This window comes from Stegostoma tigrinum, chromosome 2 (genome assembly GCF_030684315.1).
Source record: "Stegostoma tigrinum isolate sSteTig4 chromosome 2, sSteTig4.hap1, whole genome shotgun sequence".
NCBI classification, from domain to species: Eukaryota; Metazoa; Chordata; class Chondrichthyes; order Orectolobiformes; family Stegostomatidae; genus Stegostoma; species Stegostoma tigrinum.
This window is the reverse complement of record NC_081355.1, coordinates 27,907,378-27,932,680: the sequence shown is the minus strand read 5'-3', so window position 1 is coordinate 27,932,680 and position 25,303 is coordinate 27,907,378. Positions and strand designations below refer to the sequence as shown.

The 25,303-nt window shown below is 40.5% G+C and overlaps 1 protein-coding gene across 3 annotated transcripts in view; it reads left to right on the top strand.

Moving 5' to 3' along the window:
• Positions 1-25,303, top strand: part of anln (anillin, actin binding protein) — a 95,842-nt gene that overhangs the window by 39,480 nt on the left and 31,059 nt on the right. For all 3 annotated transcript variants that reach the window (XM_059653013.1, XM_059653015.1, XM_048549130.2), the window contains 8 exons: positions 9,418-9,674; positions 13,867-14,024; positions 18,490-18,634; positions 18,943-19,078; positions 19,841-20,029; positions 20,906-21,032; positions 22,433-22,481; positions 22,555-22,611. In XM_059653013.1, the coding sequence (XP_059508996.1) occupies positions 9,418-9,674; positions 13,867-14,024; positions 18,490-18,634; positions 18,943-19,078; positions 19,841-20,029; positions 20,906-21,032; positions 22,433-22,481; positions 22,555-22,611 (1,118 nt within the window). The remainder of the gene's footprint in view (positions 1-9,417; positions 9,675-13,866; positions 14,025-18,489; positions 18,635-18,942; positions 19,079-19,840; positions 20,030-20,905; positions 21,033-22,432; positions 22,482-22,554; positions 22,612-25,303) is intronic.

The window sequence follows — 25,303 nt, the reverse complement described above, 5'->3', positions numbered from 1 at the left end:
CTCAGAATATCAACCAAAATTGGGGAAAATTGATGCACTGATGAGAATGAGTGGCCTTGAGAGTTCTCGACCTTGACTTTTGACTCCATGAAGTCTTGTGACATTAGGTTAAACACAGGAAAGGGAATAACCTCCTGATTTATCTATTGCTAGTGAGCTTGTGCTCCTTCACGTTGCACATCATAAAAGCATTGAGGGTATCAAGGACACAGAATATACCTGGGGTGGGAACCTTTAATGTTCATTTTCTAGAGTGATTTGGTAGCATCCCTACTCACTGAGCTGGCTGAGTCCAGAAAGACTTGGCTGACAGACTTGACCTGTGATAAGTAAGTCAGATTACACACTGATATTATTTTGGGCTAGAGTTAGAAGAGTATGTCAACAGCATCACCAGGTAAACTTAAATACAAACCTATTGATGATATAACACTGAAATATATTTATGGTAAACCTTGGCAGCAGCACGTTACAGACAGTCCAATAATCCCAACCAATGGATTCCAAGCTAACCCCTGCCACATCTAGTCATGAATTGTGGTAGACAATCTGATGATTAACCGGTCGAAGTTGCAAAAAACAACCACATTCACATTGATTTTGCTAATCCAATACACCAGTGATAAAGGCAAAGCTGAAATACAGAGTGGACAACTCAACTCTGTCTCCTTTTGAGGTTCACACTATCATTGCCATTATCCAGTCAAATCTGTACATGCCCCATGATCTCCTCTGCCTTTAGCCTTTTTCGTTTTGATGTAGCACAAGTTATTTGAACTATGGATCCTGACTATAACAGAAGATTGAACGCAGGAACTAGATGCATCCTAAGATGAGGTGTACGTTGCAGCTACAACACAGGCATTTACCAAGACTTGTGGAAAATTTTCCAGGTGTGACCTCTCTGAAAAGGAGGATAAATCTGTTGGTCAAAAGCAGGACCAATCCAATCCAGCCAATCACGGTCCCTTCAGTCTACTATTGATCAATTGTGCAGTTTAGGTTCTGTCAGACACAACCACTCCAGACCATATTATGGGCTTTGCCCAAATCTGAAAAAAGGCTGAATTCCAGAAGTGAGCTGAGAGCACCTTGGTATAGGGAGCCATTCAAAAGGAGGAAGGAAATAGTGTAGTTGTGGTCAGGGGCAGTATAATTAGGGGATTAGATACTGTTCTCTGCAGCTGAGTAGGAGTCCTGTAGGCTGCCTTGCCTGCCTGGTAGCAGGTTTAAGGACATCTCCCCAGAGGTGAAGAACTTCAAGAGGGAAAGGAGGGAATTGGGTAGCCATTGTCCACATTAGGGTAATGATATTGGTTGGGCTAGAAAGGTGGTTTTTCTCTAAAGACTTTGAACAGTTACGTTCTGATTTTTAAATTAGATCCTTCCACGGTAATTTTTGTATTACTGCCTGAGCTATGGCCAAACTGAAGGAGTTAAATGTATGGCTTAGACTGGTGTGGGTGGAATGCTTTTCAGTACCTAAGGCACTTGCACCAATACTGGCATAGAAGGTAGCTATTCTCGTGGGATGGCCTTCACTTTAACCATGTTGGGACCAGTGTCCTGGCAAATCAAATAGCTAGGGCTGTAGAAAGGGCTTTGAACTATTTTGGGTGGGGCATGGTCTTGAAGGTTTGGAAGAGGGGAAATGTAGGCTTACAAAACAAGAGGGTATGGCAGAGTTGCAGAGCAGATATTTGGATAAAAATACCTTAAGTGTGACAAGAATGGACAAGAGTATGCAAGCTTAAAAAAAAAACTGCAGTAAGTAGGTCAGTAGGAGAAATAATGGTTAAAAACACTGCATACTTGAATGTGCATAGTACTTGGAACAGAATAAATGAATTAAAATCACAAATAAGACCATAAGACGAAGGATCAGAATTAGGCCATTCAGCCCATCAACTCAGCTCTGCCAGTGGATCTTGACTGATACGTTACTCCACCCCATTCTCCTGCATTCTCCCATAACTCTTGATTCCCTTACTAATCAAGAGCCTATCTATTGCTATCTTAGAGACACTTAATGATATAGTGTCGCAGAAGGCTGTGGAATCAGAGGTCCACAGATGAACCAATTTCTGGAGAAATTGCTCCTCATCGCAGTACTAAAGGGTCATCCTTTCATTTTGAGGCAATGTCCTCGGATCCTAGTCTGTCCTACTAGAGGAAACATCTATGATACAGATGTAATGGGTATGATCTTATAGCCATAACTGTGTAATGGCGACAAGGGATAGCAGGGGACCAAATATTCAGGAGCATGTGACTTTGATAGGACAGACGGGGTAGCGTTGTTGGTGTGGGATGGAATAAGAAGGATAGTGAGAAGTGATTTTGAATTGGAAGATGTAGAATGCATTTGGTTGGAGGTAAGAAATAGTGAGGAAGAAAAGACTAGAGTAGTCTATAGGCCTCCTAACAGTAGCTATTCAGTGGGACAGAATAAGTTAGGAGATAGTGGGGGCACGCAACAAAGGCAGTACGTTTATTGTTGTAACTTAATCATCATCGAGATTGGGATAGTCACATTAGCAGAGGAAACCATGAGGAAGAATTCATAGAGTATTTTCAGGACATTTTCCTAGAACAATATGCTGTAAATCCATCAGGGATCAGGCTATTTTGGATTTGGTGATGTATAATGAGGCAGGTTTAATAAAATATCTCAGTAAAAGATCCCCTTGGAAAGAGTAACCATAACATGGCAGAATTTAGCATTCAGTTTGAGAGGGAGGAACTTGGTTTAGAAAGAGCTATGCTAAAGAATGAGGACAGAGCTTAGCAGAATAGATTGGGGTAGGGGTTTATCAGCAAAGATGGTCGAGAAATGATAATCATTTAATAAAATATTTCATGATTCACAACAAAGACATTGCAGTGAGGATTCTAGGAAGGCGATATAAGCCAATCATGGTTAACCCAGGAAGTCAAGGATAGTATCACATTGAAAGATAAAATAAACAATGTGGCAAAGATCTGTGTAAGACAGAGGATTGGAAATGTTTTAAAAATTGACAAAAGACATCCGAGGAAAAAAGGGAAGAAAATAAACTTTGAAGGTAAACTTGAAAGTAAGTCCAAGATAAGCAGCAAGAGCTTCTTCAAATATGTAAAAAGGAAGAGAGAAGCCATAGTGAGTGTAGGGCTCTTGGAGATTAAGTTGGGAAAATAATAATAAGAATTATTAGTATTATCATTATTAGTATTAGTATTATCATTATCAGGAACTCGGAAATGGAAGAGGAATTGAATAAATGCTTTGCATCAATCTTGAAATAGAAGCCACTAAGAGCATCCCTAAATTGCTAAATATTCAAGGGGGATTTTAAAAAAGGAAATAAATACAGTAACAATCACTAGAAAAAAATTGCTGGGCAAGCTAATAGGACTAAAGACTGACGGGACCTCTGGACCTGATTGAATGCAACCTAGGATATAAAGGAGGTGGCTGTAGAAATAGTGGCCAGTTAGCTTACCATCCCCTGTTATTGGGGAATATGTTATTCTATTATAAAGTATGTAATAGAGCAGTTTAGAAATGCATAACACAATCGAGCATAATATAATTATAACTTCTTGAAGGGGAAATCATGTCAGACAAGTTTACTAAAATTCTTTTGAGGAGGTAAAATTGGATAAAGAAGCAGCAGTGGATTTTCAGAAGGTAATGTGTCAAATATTATGCTGCTTAGTAAGAATAAGAGCCCATGGTGTTGGAGGTAGTATATTAGCATGGATACAGGATTGGTTAACTGATAGAAGACGGGGGGGGGGGGGGGGAGAGAGGAGGAATGCGGATGATGAAGGACAATTTTAGAATGTCAACCAGTTACAAGTGATGTGCTACAGGTACCAGTGTTGGAGTCACAATTAATAGCTGAAATGAGGAAAGTGAATGTTTGCAGATCATACAAAACTAAGTTGCAAGACAAGTGCGAAGATGACACAGATCTTGCAGAGGGATATAGACAGTTGGGTGATTGGGCAAAAACTTGGCAGGTGGAATATAGTGTGGGGAAATGTGAGGGTATGCACTATGGCAGGAAGAATACAGGAGGTGAATATCATTTAATTGGGGCGGTGGGGGGGGGTGAGAAACTGCAGAAAGCTACAGAAGAGGGATTTGGGAGCCCTTGCCCATACGTAACAAAATGTTAACATCCAAGTTCAGTAGGTAATAGGGAAAACAAAAGGAATGTTGGCCTTTATTTCAGAGTCAGAAGTCACACATCGGGTGTACCTGACAAAAGAGCAGTGCTTTGAAAGCTTGTGATTTCAAATAAACCTTTTGGACTATAGCCAGGTGTCTGTGATTTCTAACTTTGTCCACCCAGTCCAACACCAGAACCTCCACATAACTTTATTTGAGAGAGAATGGAATATAGCTATTTTGCTATACAAGGTACAAGTCAGACTACAACTGGCATAGTGTGAACAGTTGTGGGCACCTTACTTAAGGAAAGGTGTACTGGCATTGGAAGCAGTCAGAGAAGGTTCAGTAGGCTGATACTAGTATGGAGGGGCTGTCTTATGAGCAGAGGCCAAATAAATTGGGCTGTACTTGTTGGAATATGAGAAGTGACCTTATTGAAACATACAAGATTTTTGGAGGACTTGACAGGGTAGATGCGTAAAATTATGTAGGGGTAGATGGCCTAATCTTGGAATAAGCTGAAATATTTAAAACAGATGAGGAATTTATTTTGAGGGTTGTGAATTGGTCAAATTCTTAACCACAGAGGGCTATTGAGCCTAGGTCATGGAGTGTATTCAAGACTGAGACGCATTTTTCAATCAGTAAGGGTATCCAAATTTATGACGCAAAGGCAGGAAAGTGGAGTTGAGGATTATCGGATCAGTCATGATCTCAATGAATGGCAAAGCAGGTTTGATTGGCTGGATCACCTACTTCTGCTCCTATGTTGTCTTATCTCAAGTGGCTGTCCTCGATATCAAGAACCCTAGTGAAATTGAAGTCACAAGGAATTGGTAAGGGTTGGTGGTGGTATTTGGGGGTGGACAGATTTCCTGTCCAGTCATTGGAAAAATACCTGGCACAAAGGATAATTGGCTGTGGTTATTGGATAACAATCATCTCAGTCTCAGCACTGCATTGCTGGAGTACCTCAGGATAGTGTCCAAGGCCCAACAATCTTCAACTCCTTTAACAACAACCTTCTCCATAACATAATGTCAGAAGCAAAGATATTCGTTGATGATTGCACAGCATTCAGTAGCATTTGCATTTCTCAGAGACTGAGGTAATCAATGTCAGCAAGCAATAAAGACATTTGGCCCTGGAGGGTGTCCAATGGAGATTCACATGGATGATGCCTGGATTGGTGTGTTTACTGTACGATGAATGGCGAAGGATCCTGGGATTGTATTCATTGGAGTTTAGAAGGTTAAGGGGAGATCTAATAGAAACTTACAAGATAATGTCTGACTTAGAAAGGGTGTACGCTGGGAAGTTGTTTCCGTTAGGTGGGGAGACTAGGACCCGTGGGCACAGTCTTAGAATTAGAGGGGGTAAATTTAAAACTGAAATGAGGACACATTTCTTCAGCCAGGGAGTGGTGGGCTTGTGGAATTCATTGCCACGGAGTGCAGTGGAGGCCGGGGATGTTAGATGCCTTCAAGGCAGAGATCGACAAATTCTTGATCTCAGAAGGAATCAAGGGCTATGGGGAGAGTGCAGGGAAGTGGAGTTGAAATGCCCATCAGCCATGATTTAAATGGCGGAATTGACTCGATGGGCCGAATGGCCTTACTTCCACTCCTATGTCTTCTGGTCTTAAACAATCAGTCTTGAGCTGAAAAGTGGCAAGTAACATTGCATCACACAAGCATTTTGATTAATCTGCTGTGAGAAATGATGAGTGAATGACCTGTGCTAGACAAGTGCCAGGCAATGACTATCCTAAACAAGCAGTAATCTAACTATGTCACCTTGGGGTTCAACAGTATTACCCATCACTGAAGATGCAACCAATAACATTGTCCAGTTCACCATTGATGAGAAACCTAACTAGACCAGTTACATTAATGCTATAATTATAATAGCAGTTCAGTCTCTGGGAAAAGTAATTCAACTTCTGACTCCTTGCCACCGCCCCCCCCACCAAAAAAAAAGTCCTATTGATCATATACAAAATACAAGTCAGGAATGTGATGGAATACTCTGCATTTGCCCAGAAGAGCAGCAGCACTGAAAATCTTCACTTCGGACAAGGCATCAGAGTGAGATTATCCATCACTTTAGACATTCATTTCTTGCATGCTGCTGTCATTTGAGTGTCCATAATGTATCATCAACAGCAACACTTCGAGGCTCGTTCAGCAGCATCTCCAACCTAGAAGAACAAGGACAGCAGCTACATGTTACTCTACCTTCAATCTCCTCTCTTAGCCACAAACCGTTCTAACTTGGAACAACATTGCTTTCTCATAATCTCTTGATTAAAAATCCTGGAATTCCTACATAACGGGACTGTTTGTGTACTTGCATGACATGGATTAGAGCAGTTATGGATGGCAGCTCAACACCATTTCTCAAAGATAATTAACAATGCTGGCCTTGCCAATGGTGGTCACATCCCAAGAGTGAAATTCAAATTTTCTGCCCAATCCCTCTACTTCTCTCTCCTGTTAAGATGGTTTTTGAAACATCCCTCTAGCCAAACTATTCGTTAACCAGATATATTTATTCATCCTGCTCTTTTTAAGTGACATGTAACATTTTATTATGTTTAATTATGTTAAGTATCTTGTAAGGAAAAACTGAGAAGACTTTGAAGATATACTTTCTGAATTGTAGATTCTTAAACAAAAACTTAAAACTGTTGCATTAGGATTTTTGAGGAATGTAGCAAGCTACATAATTCAAATACGTACACCTGCTTAATGTGTATATTTGTGATAGAACTGTACAGCAAACAATGTTTTACCGAACATGATGCCAAATTCAAATACTCCCTTCTGCCTGCCCTTGGTCCACATCCCTCCATTCCTTGCACATTTACGTACTTCTCTAAAAGTCCCTTAAATGCCCCTATTGTATCTGCTTCCACCACCACCACCCCGCCCCCGGCAGTGCAGGATCCGACCACTTTTTTTTGTGCTTTTTAAAAAAAAAAATTGCCCTTCACATCTCCTCTGAACCTTTCACCTCTCGCCTTAAATGTATGCCCCCAAGTCTTAGAATCTTTTTCCCCAGAATAGAAATGTCTGATTGTTTAACCCTATCTATGCGTCTCAATTTTATCAACTTCTCTCAAGTTTCTCCTCAGCCTCCACTGCTCCAGAGAAAATAACCTGAATTTTTACAGCCTCTCCTTATAGCTGATACCCTCTAATCCTGGTAAATCTCTCTTGCACCTTCTCCAAAGTCTCCTCATCCTTCCTATACTGTGACGACTAGAACTGATCACAATACTTGGTGTGGCCTAACCAAAGTCTTTTAAAGCTACAAACGACATTTTGACTCTTGTACTCAATTCCCTGACCAATAAAGGCAAGCATATCGTATGCCTTCTTTACTGCCAATCTATTTGTGTGGCCACTTTGAAAGCTGTACGAACTTGAACCCCAAGATCCCTCTGTACATCTTGGTTGTTCGGGGTCCTGCAATTAACTGTGTGCTTTTCTTACACTTTGAGGGGAGATCAAATGTTATCACCTTCCACTCAACCTGGGTTAAACTCCATCTGCCATTCCTCTGCCATATCTGCAACTGACCTATATCCCACTGTATTCTTTGACAACCGTTTACCCTATCTCCACTGATCTTTGTATTGTCTACAAACTTACTAACCCATCCATCTACATTTTCACCTAAGCCATTTACATATATCCCAAACAACAGAGTTCACTGTATGGGTCCCTTTGGAACACCACTAGTATGGACCTCCAGCCTGAAAAGCAACCACCCACCACTACTGTCTGCCTTCTATGGGCAAATTAGTTCTGAATCCACATTGCCAGGTCACTGTGTCCAATGCATCTTAATTTTTTAAATATAGAATCCCTACACTGTGGAAACGGGCCTTTTGGCCTATAAATTCCACACCAATCCTCCAAAGAGATCTATCCCCTATGTTATGCCTGTAACCCTGCATTTCCCACGGCTAACGCACTTAATCTCTATATCCCTGAACACAATATGATTAATTTAGCATGGCCAATCCACCTAAGTGCGCATGTTTGAACTGTGGGAGGAAACCGGAGCACCCAGTGGAAACTGCTCAGGCACAGGGAAAGCATGCAAACTCCACACAGACAGACGCCCAATGGTGGAATTGATCCTGGGTCCCTGGCACTGAGAAATAGCAGTGCAAACCACTGAGCTACCATACCGCCCTTCTGGATAAGTCTGAGGGACCTTGTAAAGTGTTACTAAAATCCATGTAGATAATATCCATTGCTTTATCCTCATTCATCACCTTTTGCCACCACCTTAGAATTTAGTCAAGTTAGTACTTGATATGCCCTGCATAAAACCATGAGGACTGATTCATTAGGCCATGCTTTTTCAGATGTGCATATGTCCTATCCCTACAAATTCTCTCCAATAGCTTCCCATACAATGGTCTATAGTTTTCTCCTCTTCCTAGGGGAACAACATTAGCTACTTGCAAATACTCTAGGACCTGTCCAATGGCTAACAAGAATACAAAGATCTTGACAACCTTGACATACCATCGAGTCCTGTGGACTTATCCACCTTAATGCACTTCAAGAGACCCCACACTGCTGCTTTCTTAATCTCAAAATTCTCTAGCATATTTACATGCCCCACACAAATCTCCCTATCCCCTATATCCTTCTCCTGGGTGAATACTGGTGCAAGGCACTCATTTAGGATCTTGCCCGTATCCTCTGCCTCCAAGCACAAGTTCACTCCTTTATTCTTGTGTAGTCCTACGTTCCTGTTGCTTTTAATATAAATATAGAATGCCTTGGGATTGTCTTTAACCCTAACTATCAATGTCATTTCATGGCCCCTTCTTGCTCTCCTAATTCTCTGCTTGAGTTCTTTCTAGCTTTCTTTACATTCCCCACAGGCCCTGTGTAGCTACTGGAGCTCAGAAGTGAATGATGGAGTAGATTGGTTTGCCATCACTTAATTTTTCTTTGTACGCTTTAGAATTTAATCAAGTTGGTAGAAGAGGAAACTGTTGGTCTAAAGGTTTCACTGCCTGCTGACAACACCACTCCAACCATAATGTTAGCTGGTATTATAAGTGAAATGTATGTTTTTTTTTTCTGGAAATGATACCATTCTGAAAATGGTTGAAACATTTGTTGAAGTAGGATATAAGTGTTCTATGTGTACTAATCAATATTCTGTAATGTGATGTTTGAAATCCAAGATTGTTTAACATTTAATTTGAATTGATGTGATTCTGGCAGATAAAGATGAAGCGGTATGTGTAGTTGAGATGAGTGTTGACAATGATGAAGAAATTAATAGTTCGGAAGTAATTAATGAATTATTTGATGGTGTACTGGAAGAAGAAGAATACGGAGATGAGGAATTGGATGAAAGAAGGGAGTGCAAAAAGGAAACTGAAAGTGAAATGGAGGGGAAAAGTGATGAACTGAACATATCCTCAATGTCGCTACTTGCTCCGTTGGTAGAAACAGTTGATGCTGTCACAAATCCAGAGGTGAGATTTAGATTTGTAGAATTCTGTTTCGACGTATCTAGGATTTTTTCAATCCCCACCATTTTTGGTCAATTTGTAAGCTCATCAAAGTAAGCATTGTTATTGGTGAAAACTGACACAAGCTTTGACTATTTAGGTATTCATTGCCTGCACATGAGCACTCTATACTATTTTTAATTACGTCACTGCTCTCTCCCCTCCACCACCGGGGGTAAAAAAGAGCCAATATGCTCTATCCCATTAATGCAACTTGGCTGTAGCTTTGGAAAAGCATTACTGAATGCAACAATGTGACAGTCCCAGTTTTGCATCAAAAGACTTGTGAATACTAAAAATGTATGAAACAGAAAGCAAGAAAGCCTGTTAGGCATTCTGTTGCATTGGTTCTTTGATAGGCCTAAGCAATTGTCCCCATTTATCTGGTCTTCCCCTATATCTCTTAAATCTTTCTTTGCCGTGTAGTAATTAACTACTTCTCTGAAAGATATATTATGCTTTTCACCAATCATCTATCTTGTAGAACATGACAAGTCTAACAGACCTGTTCTCTCTTTTTTCCTGCAAATGACCTTAAATTTGTGTCTTCAGTTGCTAATTCCCCAACTGGTCTGGATCATTTCCTGATATACTTTGTCAAAACCTCCATAAGCATTTTGAACACCTTTTTTAGATCCCTAGTTTCTCTCATCTTTATACTTCCAAAGCCAATTACTTTAGACATCTTCCTGTCAGCTTTCTCATTATGATGGCTGATTTTTTTTAACCCTGATCCAGTGATTTAGCTAAAGATCTAGGTTGGCACTCCAGTGCTGCATTGTCAGAGATGCTGTCATATGTTTGAAAAATTAAACCAAAGCCCCATTGGACATCTTAGGATATTTTTTTAAAAAGGCAACACTTTTCAAAGAATCAGCAAATTTTCCTAATTACTGTTTATTTACCAATCAATCAGACCAAAAATTATTTGGTCATTTTCCTTATTGCAGGAATACAAACTTGATATGTTTGACTACATTGCTACTGACAAATTCCACATAGTACTAAATGTCCTGGTTTTATTTCTTTTTCTTTTTCTTCTTCTTTTTCCTTTTTTCTTTCAATCTGCCACACCACTGCACTCAATTCTCACTTGCTTTGTCTTTGAAACGCACTTGAGGGTTTGATTTCTACCACATTTTCATTTAAATTTATATAGTAAGTTTAAAATGTCACATCTTCCTCATGTCCCAAGGCATTAATTAGATTGTTTGGCTTTAAGCACTTAGTTTAAGTACTGGTATGTCCAGTAGGTAAATGTTATACTTCTGCCTTTTCCAAGTGTAAGTAATTTAACATAGATTTTGTTTCATCAACAGACTCAGTTTGTAACCTGAAGGGTGCAAAACATAAGGTCACCACATGATCATAGAGTCAGAGACTCTCTGACTATGTGACTCCTGCTTCTGGATTCCCTGTCATCTGAAACAGCCTACCTGTGTGTATCTTTTCTAATCCTGTTAGAACTTCATAGATTTCAAAAGGACTCTGCCCCTCTCATTATTCTAAAGTCCTTCTGTGAATATAACTTCAACCAATCCAATCTCTCTTCATGTGTCAGTCCTACCATTTCAAGAGCCTTCATTGCACTCCCTCCTTGGCAAAAGCAAACTTTCTCAGTAAGGAGACCAAAACTGCACTCAATACACCAGGTCTGCTCTCATTAGTACCTCATACATTTGCAGCACAGCATCCCAGCTTATGTGCTTGAATACTCTTGCTATGAAGGCAAATGTACCATTAGCCTTTTTCACCAGCCTGCTGCACCTGCATGCTTACTTTTAGCAATTGGTGTACAAAGACACCCAAGTTTCATTGCACTTCCCTGCTTCCCAATTCATCACCATTCAAATAATCTGCCTTCTGTTTCGGCTACAAAAGTAGATGAACTCATTAGACTTCATCTGCCAAGCATTTGCCCACTCATTCAACTTCCAGTCGTACTGAAATAGCAATGCATTGTTCAAACTCCAACTCAGCTTTGTGTCAACTGCAAACATTGAGATATTACATTTGATTTCCTTTATCTGTGTGAAAATATATATTGTGAATAGCTGCAGTCCAAGCACTGATTCCTGCAGTACTCCACTAGTCACTGGCTGCCACTCAGAAAAATACGTTTTTATCCTTACCCTTTGTTTCCTGCCACCCAGCTGTCTCGCCATGTCAGAACATTATCTCCAATCCCATGAGCTTTAATTTTGCATGCTAATCTCTCAGGTGGCGCTTTGTCAAAAACCTTTTGAAGGTCCAAGTAAGCTATATCCACTGGCTCCCCCATATCAATTCTATAAGTCACCTACTCAAAAGCGAATTCAAATTAACTCTGTATCAGAGATAATAGGAACTGCAGATGCTGGACAATCCGAGATAACGAGGTGTGGAGCTGGATGAACACAGCAGGCCAAGCAGCATCTAAGGAGCAGGAAAGCTGACGTTTTGGGCCTAGACCCTTCATCAGAAATAGGGGAGGGGAAGAGGGTTCTGAAATAAATAGGGAGAGAGGGGGAGACAGATCGAAGATGGATAGAGGAGAAGATAGGTGGAGAGGCGCGCAGTTTCTTCGGCCTTGAAACTGCTCGCCTCTCCACCCATCTTCGATCCGCCTCTCTCTTTCTCACCTCCCCCCCCCCCCCAATTTATTTCAGAACCCTCTTCCTCTCCCCCATTTCTGATGAAGGGTCTAGGCCCGAAACGCCAGCTTCCCTGGTCCTAAGATGCTGTTTGGCCTGCTGTGTTCATCCAGCTCCACACCTCGTTATTTCAAATTAACTCTGCCTGATTGTGTTTTACAAGTGAAGAACTAGATTTATTTCAGAAATAGATTTTTGTCAAAATTAATTGATGGGATGCAGACATCATTGGCTCAGCCAGCATTTGTTGTCCATTCCTAATTGCCGAAAGGGCAGTTATGAGTCAAACATATTGCTGTGGGTATGGGGTCATAATTAGGCCAAATTAGGTAAGGAGAGCAGATTTCCTTCCCTAAAGGATATAAGTGAACTAGATGGGTTTTTTTTCCCCAACATCATCAAATGGCTTCATGGTCACCGTTAGACTCTGAATTCAATAAAAGAAATTGGAATTAAATTTCCACCGTACCAGGATTTGAGCCCATGTCCCAAGAACATTGCCTAGGTCTCTAGATTAGTTGTCTAATCCTATGAAGAATTCTAGTATTTCCCCACAACTGATGTCAACCTTGCCAGCCTGTAGCTCCCTGTTTTCTTTTTACCTCTTTTTCCAAATCGTTGGGTTACATTAGCTATACTCCAGTCCATAGGACCTGTTCCAGAGTGTATAGAACTTGAAAGATGACCACCAATGCATCCACTATTTTGTGGGCTACTTCCTTAAGTACTCTGGGGATGTAGATTCTCAGAGCCTGGGGATTTTTCTACAATTTTTCTGTACCATTTTACTGCTTTTACCAATTTCCTTCAGTTAGCCTCTCTTACTAGATTGTGTGATCCCCAACATTTTGGGGCAGTTGTTTGTGAAGATAGAACCAAAGTATGTTTTTCAGTTGATCTGCCATCTCCTCTTTCCCATTGTATCTTTCCTTGTTTCTGACTGTAAGGTCTTTGGTCTTTTACCATCTTTTTCTCTTCACATATGTGTAGAAGCTGTTACAATCAGTTTATGTTCCCTGAAACCTTACTATTGTATTCCAGTTTCCCTCACTGAATCAAACCCTACGTCCTCCTTTGCAGAAATGTACTCTGCTCCCATTACTCAGGTCTGCTACTCCTTTTGGCTAATCTGTGCATCCCTTTCTTGGACCTAATGCTATCCCTAATTTCCCTATTAGCCACAGTTGGACCACATTTCTGTATTCATTTTTGTGTCCAACAGGAATGAACCGTTGCAGAGCATCCATGCACTACATAAGTGTTTGCCATTGCCTAGCCACTGTCATCCCTTTTAAGTAATGTTTTCCAATTTACTTGATAATATTATGCCTTTGTTTCTGTAAACGTGATTTGAACAAATGTGCTAGTCTGATCTTTGAAGTAAAATTTCATAATACTAGCAAATTTGACAAAAATGCAATTGTTAAATTAAACATTTTTAAAGAATTTGTTTCTCACTGCAATTTAAAAATATAACTTTGAAAAAGTTTATGATGTTATATTTTACTGTTATTTTTGTACAGAAATCTGTTTCTACAAATATTACAATGAGTCCTGCAACACAGGAGAACATAACTTCAGACAAAATGAAGATGGACAAATTACAACAAGAACACATAACCAGAGCAGAGTCTTCTGGCAGTGTGGGGTCTTCAACAGGTGCCCATAGCTTATTATACAGGTATCAAGGATATTGTTATTGTCTCAGTTGTCTAGATGGTTGGTTTGTGAAGGCATCACTCTGCAAGTGTCTAGGTTCAATTACTGTACCAGTCAGGGTCACCTTAAAGGCTCTGCTTTCTCAACATTGCATTTTGTCTGAGGTATGGTGACTTTGGTTTAATTTGCCACCAGTCTATGGTGCTCTGGGAATATGGTTAACTTCTATTTTAATTTCATAATTTGATTGTGGGATGCTTACAAATCAAAAAGGACAGTAAGTTTTTTTTTTAAATAAATGAGTACTTTGTTTGAGTATTCACTTCCTGGAGTATTTCCCTTCTGACTCAAAGCTTTGATATTGGTCTTAAGTATGCAAGAGTGGATTTGATTGTATTTCAGCTTATTTTGCTTTGTTTTTCATTTGCTTCTTTTCCCTGCAATGGAGAAAGACATAAGCTAACATTTTATCCAAGTGGACTTCCAAACAGCAGAGGGACAATTAATGGCTCAGAAACCCACTTGTCACCGAAGCAGGCTTTGCTGTGTCTCTTTAACTCACCCCAAGTATTAGCATCCTGCTTTCACACCTCTCAGTCAAAACAGGTGGAGTAAAATTATTAAAGGTAGGATTTCTAGTTAGAAAGGAATCTGCATGTATCAGAACGGTAAACTTTGATACATGAGCCAGAGCAACTAGAAGAATGGAAAGGAGACCTGGGAAGGCCACTACCAGGGTCTCAGACTCTTGTATGCAGGTCATGCTGAAATATCTGAAGGACTGGAGTGGTTGTCAGGTGACATGAAGTATGGATAAGAAAGTGAGCAACAGCAGTCTGATATCTGAAACTTGAATATATTGCTCCAAGCAGACAGGAAAGGTCAGTGGCAGTTTCAAATTTCATGCCCCACAGTCTGACTTTTCCAGCATTCTCCTACACAACATCCCTCCCACGATATATTTTGCTCATTCTTCTATATTCAGGCCCCTCCTCTCATCCCCATGTGAATATCCAATGTTGACACCTAATATGAACATTTTTAAAATTAATTCAGAAATGTGGGCCTCACTAGGTAGGCTGCCATTTATTGCCCATGCCTGATTGCCCTTTTGAGTAGGTGTTGGTGAGATAGCTGCTTGAACTCTGAGACCCTGATGGAGGGCCCTGACCTGAAATGTTGACTTTCCTGCTCCTCTGGTGCTGCCTGATCTGTTTTTTCCAACTCCACACTGTGTTGACTATAGCTTCTTGAACTGCTGCAGTTCACTTGGTGTAGGTGAACCGCAGTATTGATACAGAGGGAGTTCTAGGATTTCTGTGATAGTGAAGGAAAGGCAATACATTTCTATGTCACAATGATTACTTATAGGGAAACTTGCTGGTGATGATGTTCCCATGTATCCACTGTCCTTGTCCTTTGGGATGGTTGGAGTTGTGGATTTGGAAGGTACTGCCTAAGGAACCTTGGTATATTTTTTGTAGTACATCCTGTAGATGGGTTCCAGTGCAGTTCTGAACATGCTGGTGGAGTGAGTGAATATAATGTGGTACCAATCAAGTGGGCGGCTTTGACCTGAATGGTGTCAACTTTCTTGAGTATTGGTGGACCTGCACTCATCGGGGCAAGTGGAGAGTATTCCAAAACATTCCCGACTTATGCCTTGTAGGTGGTGAGCAGACACTGGGTGGTTGCTTGAATTAGTGTCTGCAAGATTCTTAGCCTATGATCTGTTCTTTTGGCCACGGTGTTTATGTGCCTAGTCCTGCTCAGCTTCTGATCATTGGAATTGCAAATAGTGCTGGATGTTGTGCAACCATCAGCAACCATCCCCACTTCTGACCTTATGGTGGATGAGCATCACTGACGAAGCAGCTGAAGTTGGTTGGACCTATGACACTAACCTAGGGAAGGCCTGTGGAGATGTCCTGGAGCGGAGATGATGGTCTCAAATCCACAACTGTCTTCCTCTGTGCCAGGTATGTCTCCAAGCATCAGAGAGATCTCCCCTGGTTCTCATTGATACAAATCTTGTTAAGGCTCCTTGATGTCAAAGGCAAATCGTTCCCTGTTGCTGCCTGGCGCTCAACTATGTTGTCCATGTTTGAACCAAGTTGTAATGAGTCCAGGAGCTGAGTGGCTTTGCTAGGACCCACACTAAATGTCAGGTGAGCAGGTTAATTCTAAGTGCGTGCTATTTGATAATGCGTGGCAATAGTTCCCTCCATCACTTTACTGATGAGAAAGAGTAGACTGATGGAGTGATAATTAGATGGTTCAGATTTGTACTTTTTCGGTACAGGACATGTCTGGACAATTTTCCATAGTGTCAGGTAGATGCCATTGTTGTAGCTGTGCTGGTGCAACTTGACAGTGTAGCAGCATATTCCGAAGACCAAGTCTTCGGTCCTGTTGCTGGAATATTATCAGGGCCCATAATCTTTGTTATATTCAGTGTATCAGTTACTTCTTGATGATTATGTGGAGTGAATTGAATTGACTGAAGACTGGCATCTGATCCTGGGGGCTCTGGAGCAGCCAAGATGGATCATCCACTTGGTACTTCTGGCTGAATATTGTTGTAAATGTTTCAACCCTGCCTTTTACACAGGTGTGTCAGGCACACACACACAGACCACCACCACACCCCGCCCTCCATTGACTGAGGATGAGGAGATTGGTGGATCCATCTCCTCCAATGAGTTGTTTAATTGTCGTCACCATTCGCAATTTGTTGTGGCAGGACCACCAACTTGTGTCTGAAGCATTGTTTGTGGAATCATTTTGCACTGTCTTTTTCATACTAATGTTATTTGCTGCTTTCTGTGGGAGGGTGCGGGGTGGGCTTGGATGTTGCAATTCACAGGACTTGGTGCCACAAATCCTCATGGTGTCCAGAATCAATGTTGAGAGCTCCCACAGCATCTCCCTCCTCATTGTACACCACTGTGCCCCCCCCACCTCTCCTGGGCCCATCATACCCAGGGATGGTGATCTTGTTATCTGGGATGTTTTGTGCTAGATACAATTCCGTGAATTAGAGTTAGAACTATATCATGCTTTTGCTTGACTAGTCTGAGAAATATCTGCCAATTTTTGGCATTATCCCCCAAGGTGTTACTAGTAAGATTTTGCATGATTGACAAGGCTGAGTGTACCATTGTAATTTCTGGTACATATGTTGATGTCAGGTAGTCGATCCAGTTTTATACCTTTGCAAGTTAAAGGAATGCTATGTTATAACATTGACCTGGCAGTCATTTTCCACAATTGTCTTTTTATTGTCTCTGCATACAAAACATTTCGTAAGTTTGCAAATAAAAATAAAGTACTGGAGAAACATATTTTGTCTAGCAACATTAGTGAACAAGGAAACAGTTAATGTTGCAAGTCCAATGACTTTTCTTAGGAACCGTCCCAAGAGTCATTTGACACAAGATGTTAACTCTGTTTTGCTGTTTTGGCATCTCCCCTTTTGAGTAGAATCTCTGCATGTTCACCCTGTCTGTTCTGTGGTGAGCCATCTGACTGAGAGCAGGCAGCTCAAAGTTTCCTTATGCTGTATTTATTTATTTTTCTGACTCTTCAGCTGACCAAAGTATAGCTTGGTCTTCCCCACTTGTGCTGCAGTGAAGGCTGATAGCAAGGAAGTGCAGATGAAGTTAAATGAATTATCACCTGCCAAGCAGTGAAAACACCCCAAGTATGACCTCTCGCCTAGCCAGGCTACAGCTATTTAGCTCAATTGTTTGGAGGCTATTTAGTCTGTCAGTTTCACCTGAGCAAGTACTTCGCACGCAGATTTCATGTGGTTGGCTCTCTCATGTTCCTCAGTTTGGGAAATGTTGGCTTTATTCCCTAATTGAGAGGGGATTAAAGGATGAAGTTGCAGGAGATTACGCTTTGTGGTGCTCTTTGTAAATTTGCCACCTTCCATCTACATTTGGGGTGGGATCGTATCAGGTTGCTAACCTAATAAAACTTTGCGTTGCTCTAAACACGGCCAACATGAAGTCCCATCTTCAGAAGCCAGAGCTTAGCAAATAAAATGTACCTCAAGTCTCTGGGTGGAATTTTGTACAAATAAAATGTCAAATTTTATCAACCAAATTTGAATTACAACTAATCAGTAGAAAATGGACAACAGCACAAGGAAGTACTTTTTAAAAAAAAATCCTTGTGAATGTACGTAACTGAGTCAGAGTCTTAAGTAGGTAAGCAGTGTCTTTGGGGAGAAATTCAGAACTAAGAGGCAATAGAAATAATCTTGCCTATGCAAAGCAAATTGTTCTGACAAATAGGAGGCAACATGGATGACAATGTAAAGAAAATAGTGAATTTATAACGAGCCAATTATTTAGCAATTTGTCTTGTATAATTCTAGATTTTCAATTCCTGTTGGACGCTGATCCAGAGGAAGCCCTTTAAACTTTAACTTTAATCATTTTTGTGTTGTAATTTCAACTGCCTTCCCCCTTTCTTCACAGTATTGATGCCTACAGGTCTCAAAGACTTAATGCCGAACGCCCTTCAGCAAAACAAGTCATTGTTCGTAAAGAGGATGTTTCTCAAAGACTTGAGGAAAAGAATACTGCAACTCTAAGTTCAGTTTCTGTTAAACAGAGGATGAAGGTAATGACTTCAATGCAAGAGGACTATAGCACTCTGGACATTACATCAACCTGATTGCCTTTGCAATTATGCACTTTGATTTAAGAGCATTAAATTTCAGGGATGTGGAAAGAAATGGAGTTTCATGTGTATTTGTCAGAAGAACAAACTGAACTTGGTTTTAGGTCACATGGTACACCTTGTTTGAATTCATTTTTTATTCTGGGAGGAGACCGCTGGTTTTCCATCAGTCCAAACTGTAAATCCTCTGATGTTACTAATGTACTATCTTTCTCATATATTAATTGGTTTCGCTTTATCATTTCAAGAATCTGAATAATGAGATAAATATCCAGCAAAGTGTTATCCACCAGGCAAGTCAGGCTTTAAACTGTTGCACAGATGAAGATCACGGGAAAGGATCTCAGCAAGAGGCTGAGGCTGAAAGGTTGCTGCTGATTGCCAGTAAGAAACATTTAAGATGCAATATGTTTGTGAATGTACAATTTTCTCTAGAACGAAGTGTGTTGTGTGAATGCCCACTTCCAACAGTAAAAGTTGTGCTTTTCTCAGGCTTACTGTTCTGAATTTTTCTGAAACCTCTAATTCAAACCTATTAAAGTCCATTAAATGCTAAAATGTAATTACTTGTATGCTTCTTTTCAATTGTACTGTTATCAACCAGCTCTGAGTAATCAATACAACATTGAAATAGCAATTTTCATTTTGATTATTCTTGTTAAAATGCTATGGTCAGGCCAACCTGGGATTTTTCTCCCTACCCCTCCTAGCCAGCACAACCATGCAAAAGGCAGAGTCTGAAGGGCGTTTGAATAAAATAATGTTAGAACAATTACTGTATGTTGATTTATGTTTGACAAGCACAGATGTCAATGAAACAAACGTTTCATTGTAATAATGCTGTGAGTTCAATAAAGTAGTGCAAATTTGCATTACTTTGAGGTTAAGCTTAAATTTATTATCTATATTTGAAATCAAATTACAAGTACATATAATCATTTCTCTAAATTAAGTTGTGCATATTCCCTTGGGAAAGATTACATCAAGTTTAGCTACGAATTGAATTTAAATTGACAGCTATCACACTAAAGTGTTGAGCAAAGCAAGCATGACATATTGCAATATAAAATATACTTGCACAATTTTAAAGAATAAGGCGCATAAAGAACTTGTTTGTTAAACCCAAACTCTTGTTTTCACACATAGGTGAAAAGAGGTTGGCACTTCTCACTGAACTGAATAAACTGAAGAGTGAAGGAGTGCCTTCAAGTAAAAGAGGAGACCATATGGAGAAAGCAGCTAGCGAATATGCTCCATCAAGGGGCTGTGTTGCACTTTCAGAAATCCGCCTTCCTTTGAAGGCTGATTTCATCTGCTCAACAGCTCACAAAATGGGTAAGCCTAATTTAAAATACAGAGTAATAAGATTGGTATGTTCTGCCCTCAAGCTGAACCAGCTACTAAAAATGGTATTCGATAATTGCTCCTTTGTCCATGGTATTGATCTACACCTAATGGGTTTTAAAATGTAATAGATTGCAATTGGAGATCTCCTTTACATTTTCAATACCAAAATTTCACTTGTCCATAAACTAGAATTGTGCAAAACTGGACAGTTCTGTAGCAATGACCTTTACTGTTTCAGCCATTGGACACTGTTTTTGTCTATTTGAAAAATGCTTGTTCAGACTTGAATTGGAGCAGCTTTGCGAAAGAAGTCTAGTCAAGTGAACTGCTGTTGCAAATTAGGTTATCTTGACAACCATAACTGCTTAAAGCAATAAATTGTTTGAGTGACCAGACATTTTTTGAAATGGCATGCTAATCAAGCACTGTTTGGATCTGATGTCCAACAGCAAAGAAAGTTTAAAGTTTAATGTAGTCCAATGTGACTTGATTTGGATTAGACCAAAATATAATGCTCCCAATGACTTTTTCTAAATTTTGAAATCAATTAGTTTGGATATACAAACATAACTAAATTAAAAACATGCTCTATCGTGAATTTTTCCTTTCTATTAAATATCAAAAGTTAATGAACTCCAATACAAATTTTGTAGTTGGTTTTTTTTAAACATGTTATATTTTAGCCTTTTGGCTTTCTGAGATAGTATTTGAATTAGTTATACATGAAGTAATTGTAGGGTCTAATCATTAAAATTCCAAATGTTATTTGCAAATAAAATTGAAAGGTGCATACAGTCAAATTGCGTTTACATCAGAAAGCCTTTAATTACATAAGGCTGATTTTGAATTATTGATCTCTTACAGATGCTACCAGCTATTATTTCTTTATACTGATTAAAGCAGGAGCATTAAATATGGTGGCCACGCCACTGGCCCCCACCCAGATTGCACTAAGTGGAGACGCTATTACTTTCCCCACAAAATTTACACTGTAAGTAAGAAACATGGAAACAAAATCCAAAGTTCAATTTTAATTTACATATTTGCAGGCTGTCTTAAACTATTTGACATATTACGTTAACAACTTATTTGCATTCAAGTACCTAGTTCAGGGCTCTGAATAAAATGATGCCAGTCTAAAGTTAAGTGAAGAAACTGTGTTATCTCCATAGCTGCAATTTTTACATTTATTGGTTAATTATCAAATGATTCTTCTCCTTTAATATCATTTTCCAATCATGTGCTGAAATAGTTTTGATGAAGGGATTCGTTTTTGGCTCATATCAAGAGGAATCTGAAAAGCAGACAAACAAATGAATATTTTCTTGGCGATAGAAGGACATGAGTTTAAACGCTGCTGCAGAACTTGAGAAATAACCTGGACCGTTGATTCTTGGGTGTAGCCTATGGACAAGGGTCCTCCCAGGTGGTCCACAAGCTGGTCCAAAATGCAAACCACTGACTTCACAGCCAAGATCAGAATTAGAACTGAGAGTTCCATTTGCACAAATTATATTCAGGCATGACAAAGACAGGAAACAACAACGTATGTTTATAATGAGATTTATGTCACTGTTATGTTGAGATTTAACAATGAAACTAAATTTTTAACTCTTGTGATCTGAAAACTGGGAGGATGGTCAGAAATATTTTAATCAGTTGGATTTCACCTAGTCAGCTGAAGAGTTGGCAGGGAAAGCATCCACAGCAGCCACAGATCCAGCTGGAGACTGAACTTTCACTCTTCACCTGCAAATGCTCCACCTCCAAGAAATGACCACCAACAACCATGTGTATTAGAAAGTAATCATTTGACTTTGAAGATGAACCCTTTCTTGAGGTCAGAGCAGGGTGATCTGCCATGATTTCAGCCTTTTGAGTAGTCATTAACTGGCTGCTTAATACCCTCTGTTGGACCTTGCTTACCCCATATGAGATTGCAGATTGAGGAAGAGCAGTGAGAAGACCACAGTATTTCCTCAAAAGACCTACAAATCCATTGAGTTGGGAGAGAAATTTCTTCCTAAAGAACTAGCTGAATGTGAGGGCCAGCATGAGACCAAAGGTTTCAGGTTTGAATGATCTATCACATCATTGGTGTTTCATCAAAAGTAGTGCAATTCTTCCCACTACTTCTGAGTTTTTACAGTGGCAGAATAACAGAATAGAACCTGTAGGTTGGTTGCAGTGTCTCTTGCCTGACTTGCCAAATAGTCCACTAAAGGAATATTTCAAAAACACTGACCAAGACTGACACTTCATTGTTCCTTCAGTACTTCACTGCAGTACTATAGTCTGAGCTGTTTCATGATTCTGTGTTTAGAAAAATTGAACCTTTTTTATTTTGTCTTTTTGCCTGGATTAAGTACACAAACTTTTCTTCTATTTTAGGCAGGATGTCTCAAATGATTTTGAAATTGAAATAGAAGTTTACAGTTTGGTAAGTATGCAAAAAATTAATCCACAGATGTAATGTTGTATTATCTCACGAATATTATCATTCTTATTTTTAGACACAAAGCCGAGAGAGCAGTACTACAGACAAGAAGAAGAAACCTAATAAATCGAAGGTAAAGAGCAAGATCTGCTGAAGTATTGGTACATTCAATGATTTTATAATTCATCAGCTGCTGGTTGAAGAAAAGCTACCCAGTGCAATCAAACTGACAAAATTTACCTCCAACTGATACATTGAGACCTTCCTTAATGTTAAAATAACAAAACTTCCAAGAGGCATGATTTTGATATGGTATGAAATGCCAGAGGATCATATTACCTTAACCAAAATTCCAAGTAACTATTTCAACAATATTTTGGAAACTTCAGTTATCATACTGTTAGTTTATGGGTCGGTGATGGCCTAGTGGTATTATCATTAAGCTATTAATCCAGAAACTTGGTTAACGTTCTGGGGACTTGGGTTCGAAACCTGTCATGGGAGATGGTAGAATTTGAATTCAGTTTTTTGTTTAAAAATTGAATAATGAATCATTGAAATCATTGGTTATTGGAAAAACTCATCTGGATCACTAATGTCCTTCAGGGAAGGAAATTTGCCATGATCACCTGGCCTGGCCTATGTGTGTCTTCAGACCCACAGCAATGTGGTTGACTCAGTTGCCCTCTGAAATAGCCTAGCAACCCATTCTTTTGTACGAATCACTAAACGTCTCAAAGAAATGAAACCAGATGGATCACCTGGTATCAGCCGAGGCATCAGAAGAAATAATGGCGGAAACAACCCTGTTGACCCTGAAAAGTCGTCCTCACTAATATTTTGGCTCGTGCCAAATTTGGAAGTGTTGTCTCACTGAGTAGTTAAGCAACAATCTGACATAGTTATACCCATGGAATCTTACTTTACATTGCCCCAGATGCCACCAGGGCCATCCATGGATATTCATCTCTCTCACTGGCAGGACAGACCCAGCAGAGGTGGCGGCATAGTGGTATACATTTGGGAGGTAGTTGCTCTGGGAGCCCTCAACACTTGTCTCTGGACCCCACGAAGTCTCATGGCTTCAGGTTAAACATGGGCATACTATGTACTCTCCTCCCTCAGCTGACGAATCGGTACTCCCCTCCATTTCGAACACTACTTGGAGGAGGCACCGAGAATGACGAAGATACAAATCGTACTCTGGGTGGGGAATTCCAATGTCCATTACCAAGAGTGGCTCAGCAGCAGTCCTATTGATTGAACTGCCAGGTCCTAAAGGACACTAGCAGCTAGACTGGGTCTGCAGCAGGTGGTCGGGGAACCAAAAAGAGGCAAAAACATACTTGACCTCATCCTTACCAGTCTGTCGGCTGCAGTTGCATCAGTTCATGACAGTATTAGTAAGAGTGAGCACTGCACAGTCCTTGCAGGTCAAAGTCCCGCTTTCACACTGAGAATACCCTCCATCATGTTGTGTGGCACTATCACTGTGCCAAATGGGACAGATTTTTCACAGATCTAGCAACTGAAGACTGGGCATCCATGAGGTGCTGTGGGGGATCAACAGCAGCAGAATTGTACTCTAGCATAGCCTGTAACCTCATGGCCAGCCATTCCCCATTTAACCATTACCATCAAGCCAGGAAATCAACTCTAGCTCATTGAAGAGTGCAGGATGCTATGCCAGGAGAAGTATCAGGATACCTGAAGATTTGGTGTCAGTCAGGTGAAGCCACCAAACAGGAGTACTTGAATGCCAAACAGCATAAGTGGCGAGTGATAGAGCAAAGTGATTCCACTACAAGGATCAGATGTAACCTTTGCAGAACTGCCGCATCCAGTTGTGAATGGTGGTGGATGATTAAACCACTCACTGGAGGAGGAGGCCCCACAAATATCCCCATCCTCCGTGATGGAAGAGCCCAGCACATCAGTGAAAAAGATAAGGCTAGAGCTTTCGCAGCAATCTTCGGCCAGAAGTGCCAAGTGGATGACCCATCTTGCCCTCCTCCAGTGATCCCCAGCATTACAGATACCAGTCTTCAGCTATTTCAATTAACTCCATGTGGTATCAAGAAACAGTTGGAGTCACCGGACCCTGCAAAGGCTACAGGCCCTGACTACATTCCGGCAATAGTACTGAAGACTCGTGCTCCAGAACTTGCCGCTCCCTTAGCAAAGCTATTCCAGTACAGTTGCAACACTGGTATCTGCTTGATGGCAAAGTGGAAAATTCCTGTACATAACAAGCAGGACAAATGCAACCTGGCCAGTTACCGCCCCATCAGTCTACTCTCCGGTCATCAGTAAAGTGTTGGAAGGTGTCATCAATAATGCTAATACGCAGCACCTGCTCAGCAAAATCCTGCTCTGTGACGCCCAGTTTGGGTTCCGCCAGGGCCACTCCGTTCCTGACCGTATTACAGCCTTTGTTCAGAATGGACAAAAGAGCTGAATTCCAGAGGTGAGGTGAGAGTGACAGTCCTTGACATCAAGGCTGCATTTGACCAAGTCAAGGCATCAAGGACCCTTAGTAAAACTGGAATTAGCGGTTATCATGGGGAAAACTCTGGTGGTTGGAGTCATACCTGACACGTGAGAAGATTAGATTAGATTCCCTACAGTGTGGAAACAGGCCCTTCGGCCCAACAAGTCCACACCGCCCCTTGCAGCATCCCAGCCAGACCCATCCCCCTATAACCCACACACCCCTGAACACTATGGGCAATTTAGCATGGCCAATCCACCTAGCCTACACATCTTTTGGACTGTGGGAGGAAACCGGAGCACCCGGAGGAAACCCACGCAGACACAGGGAGAAT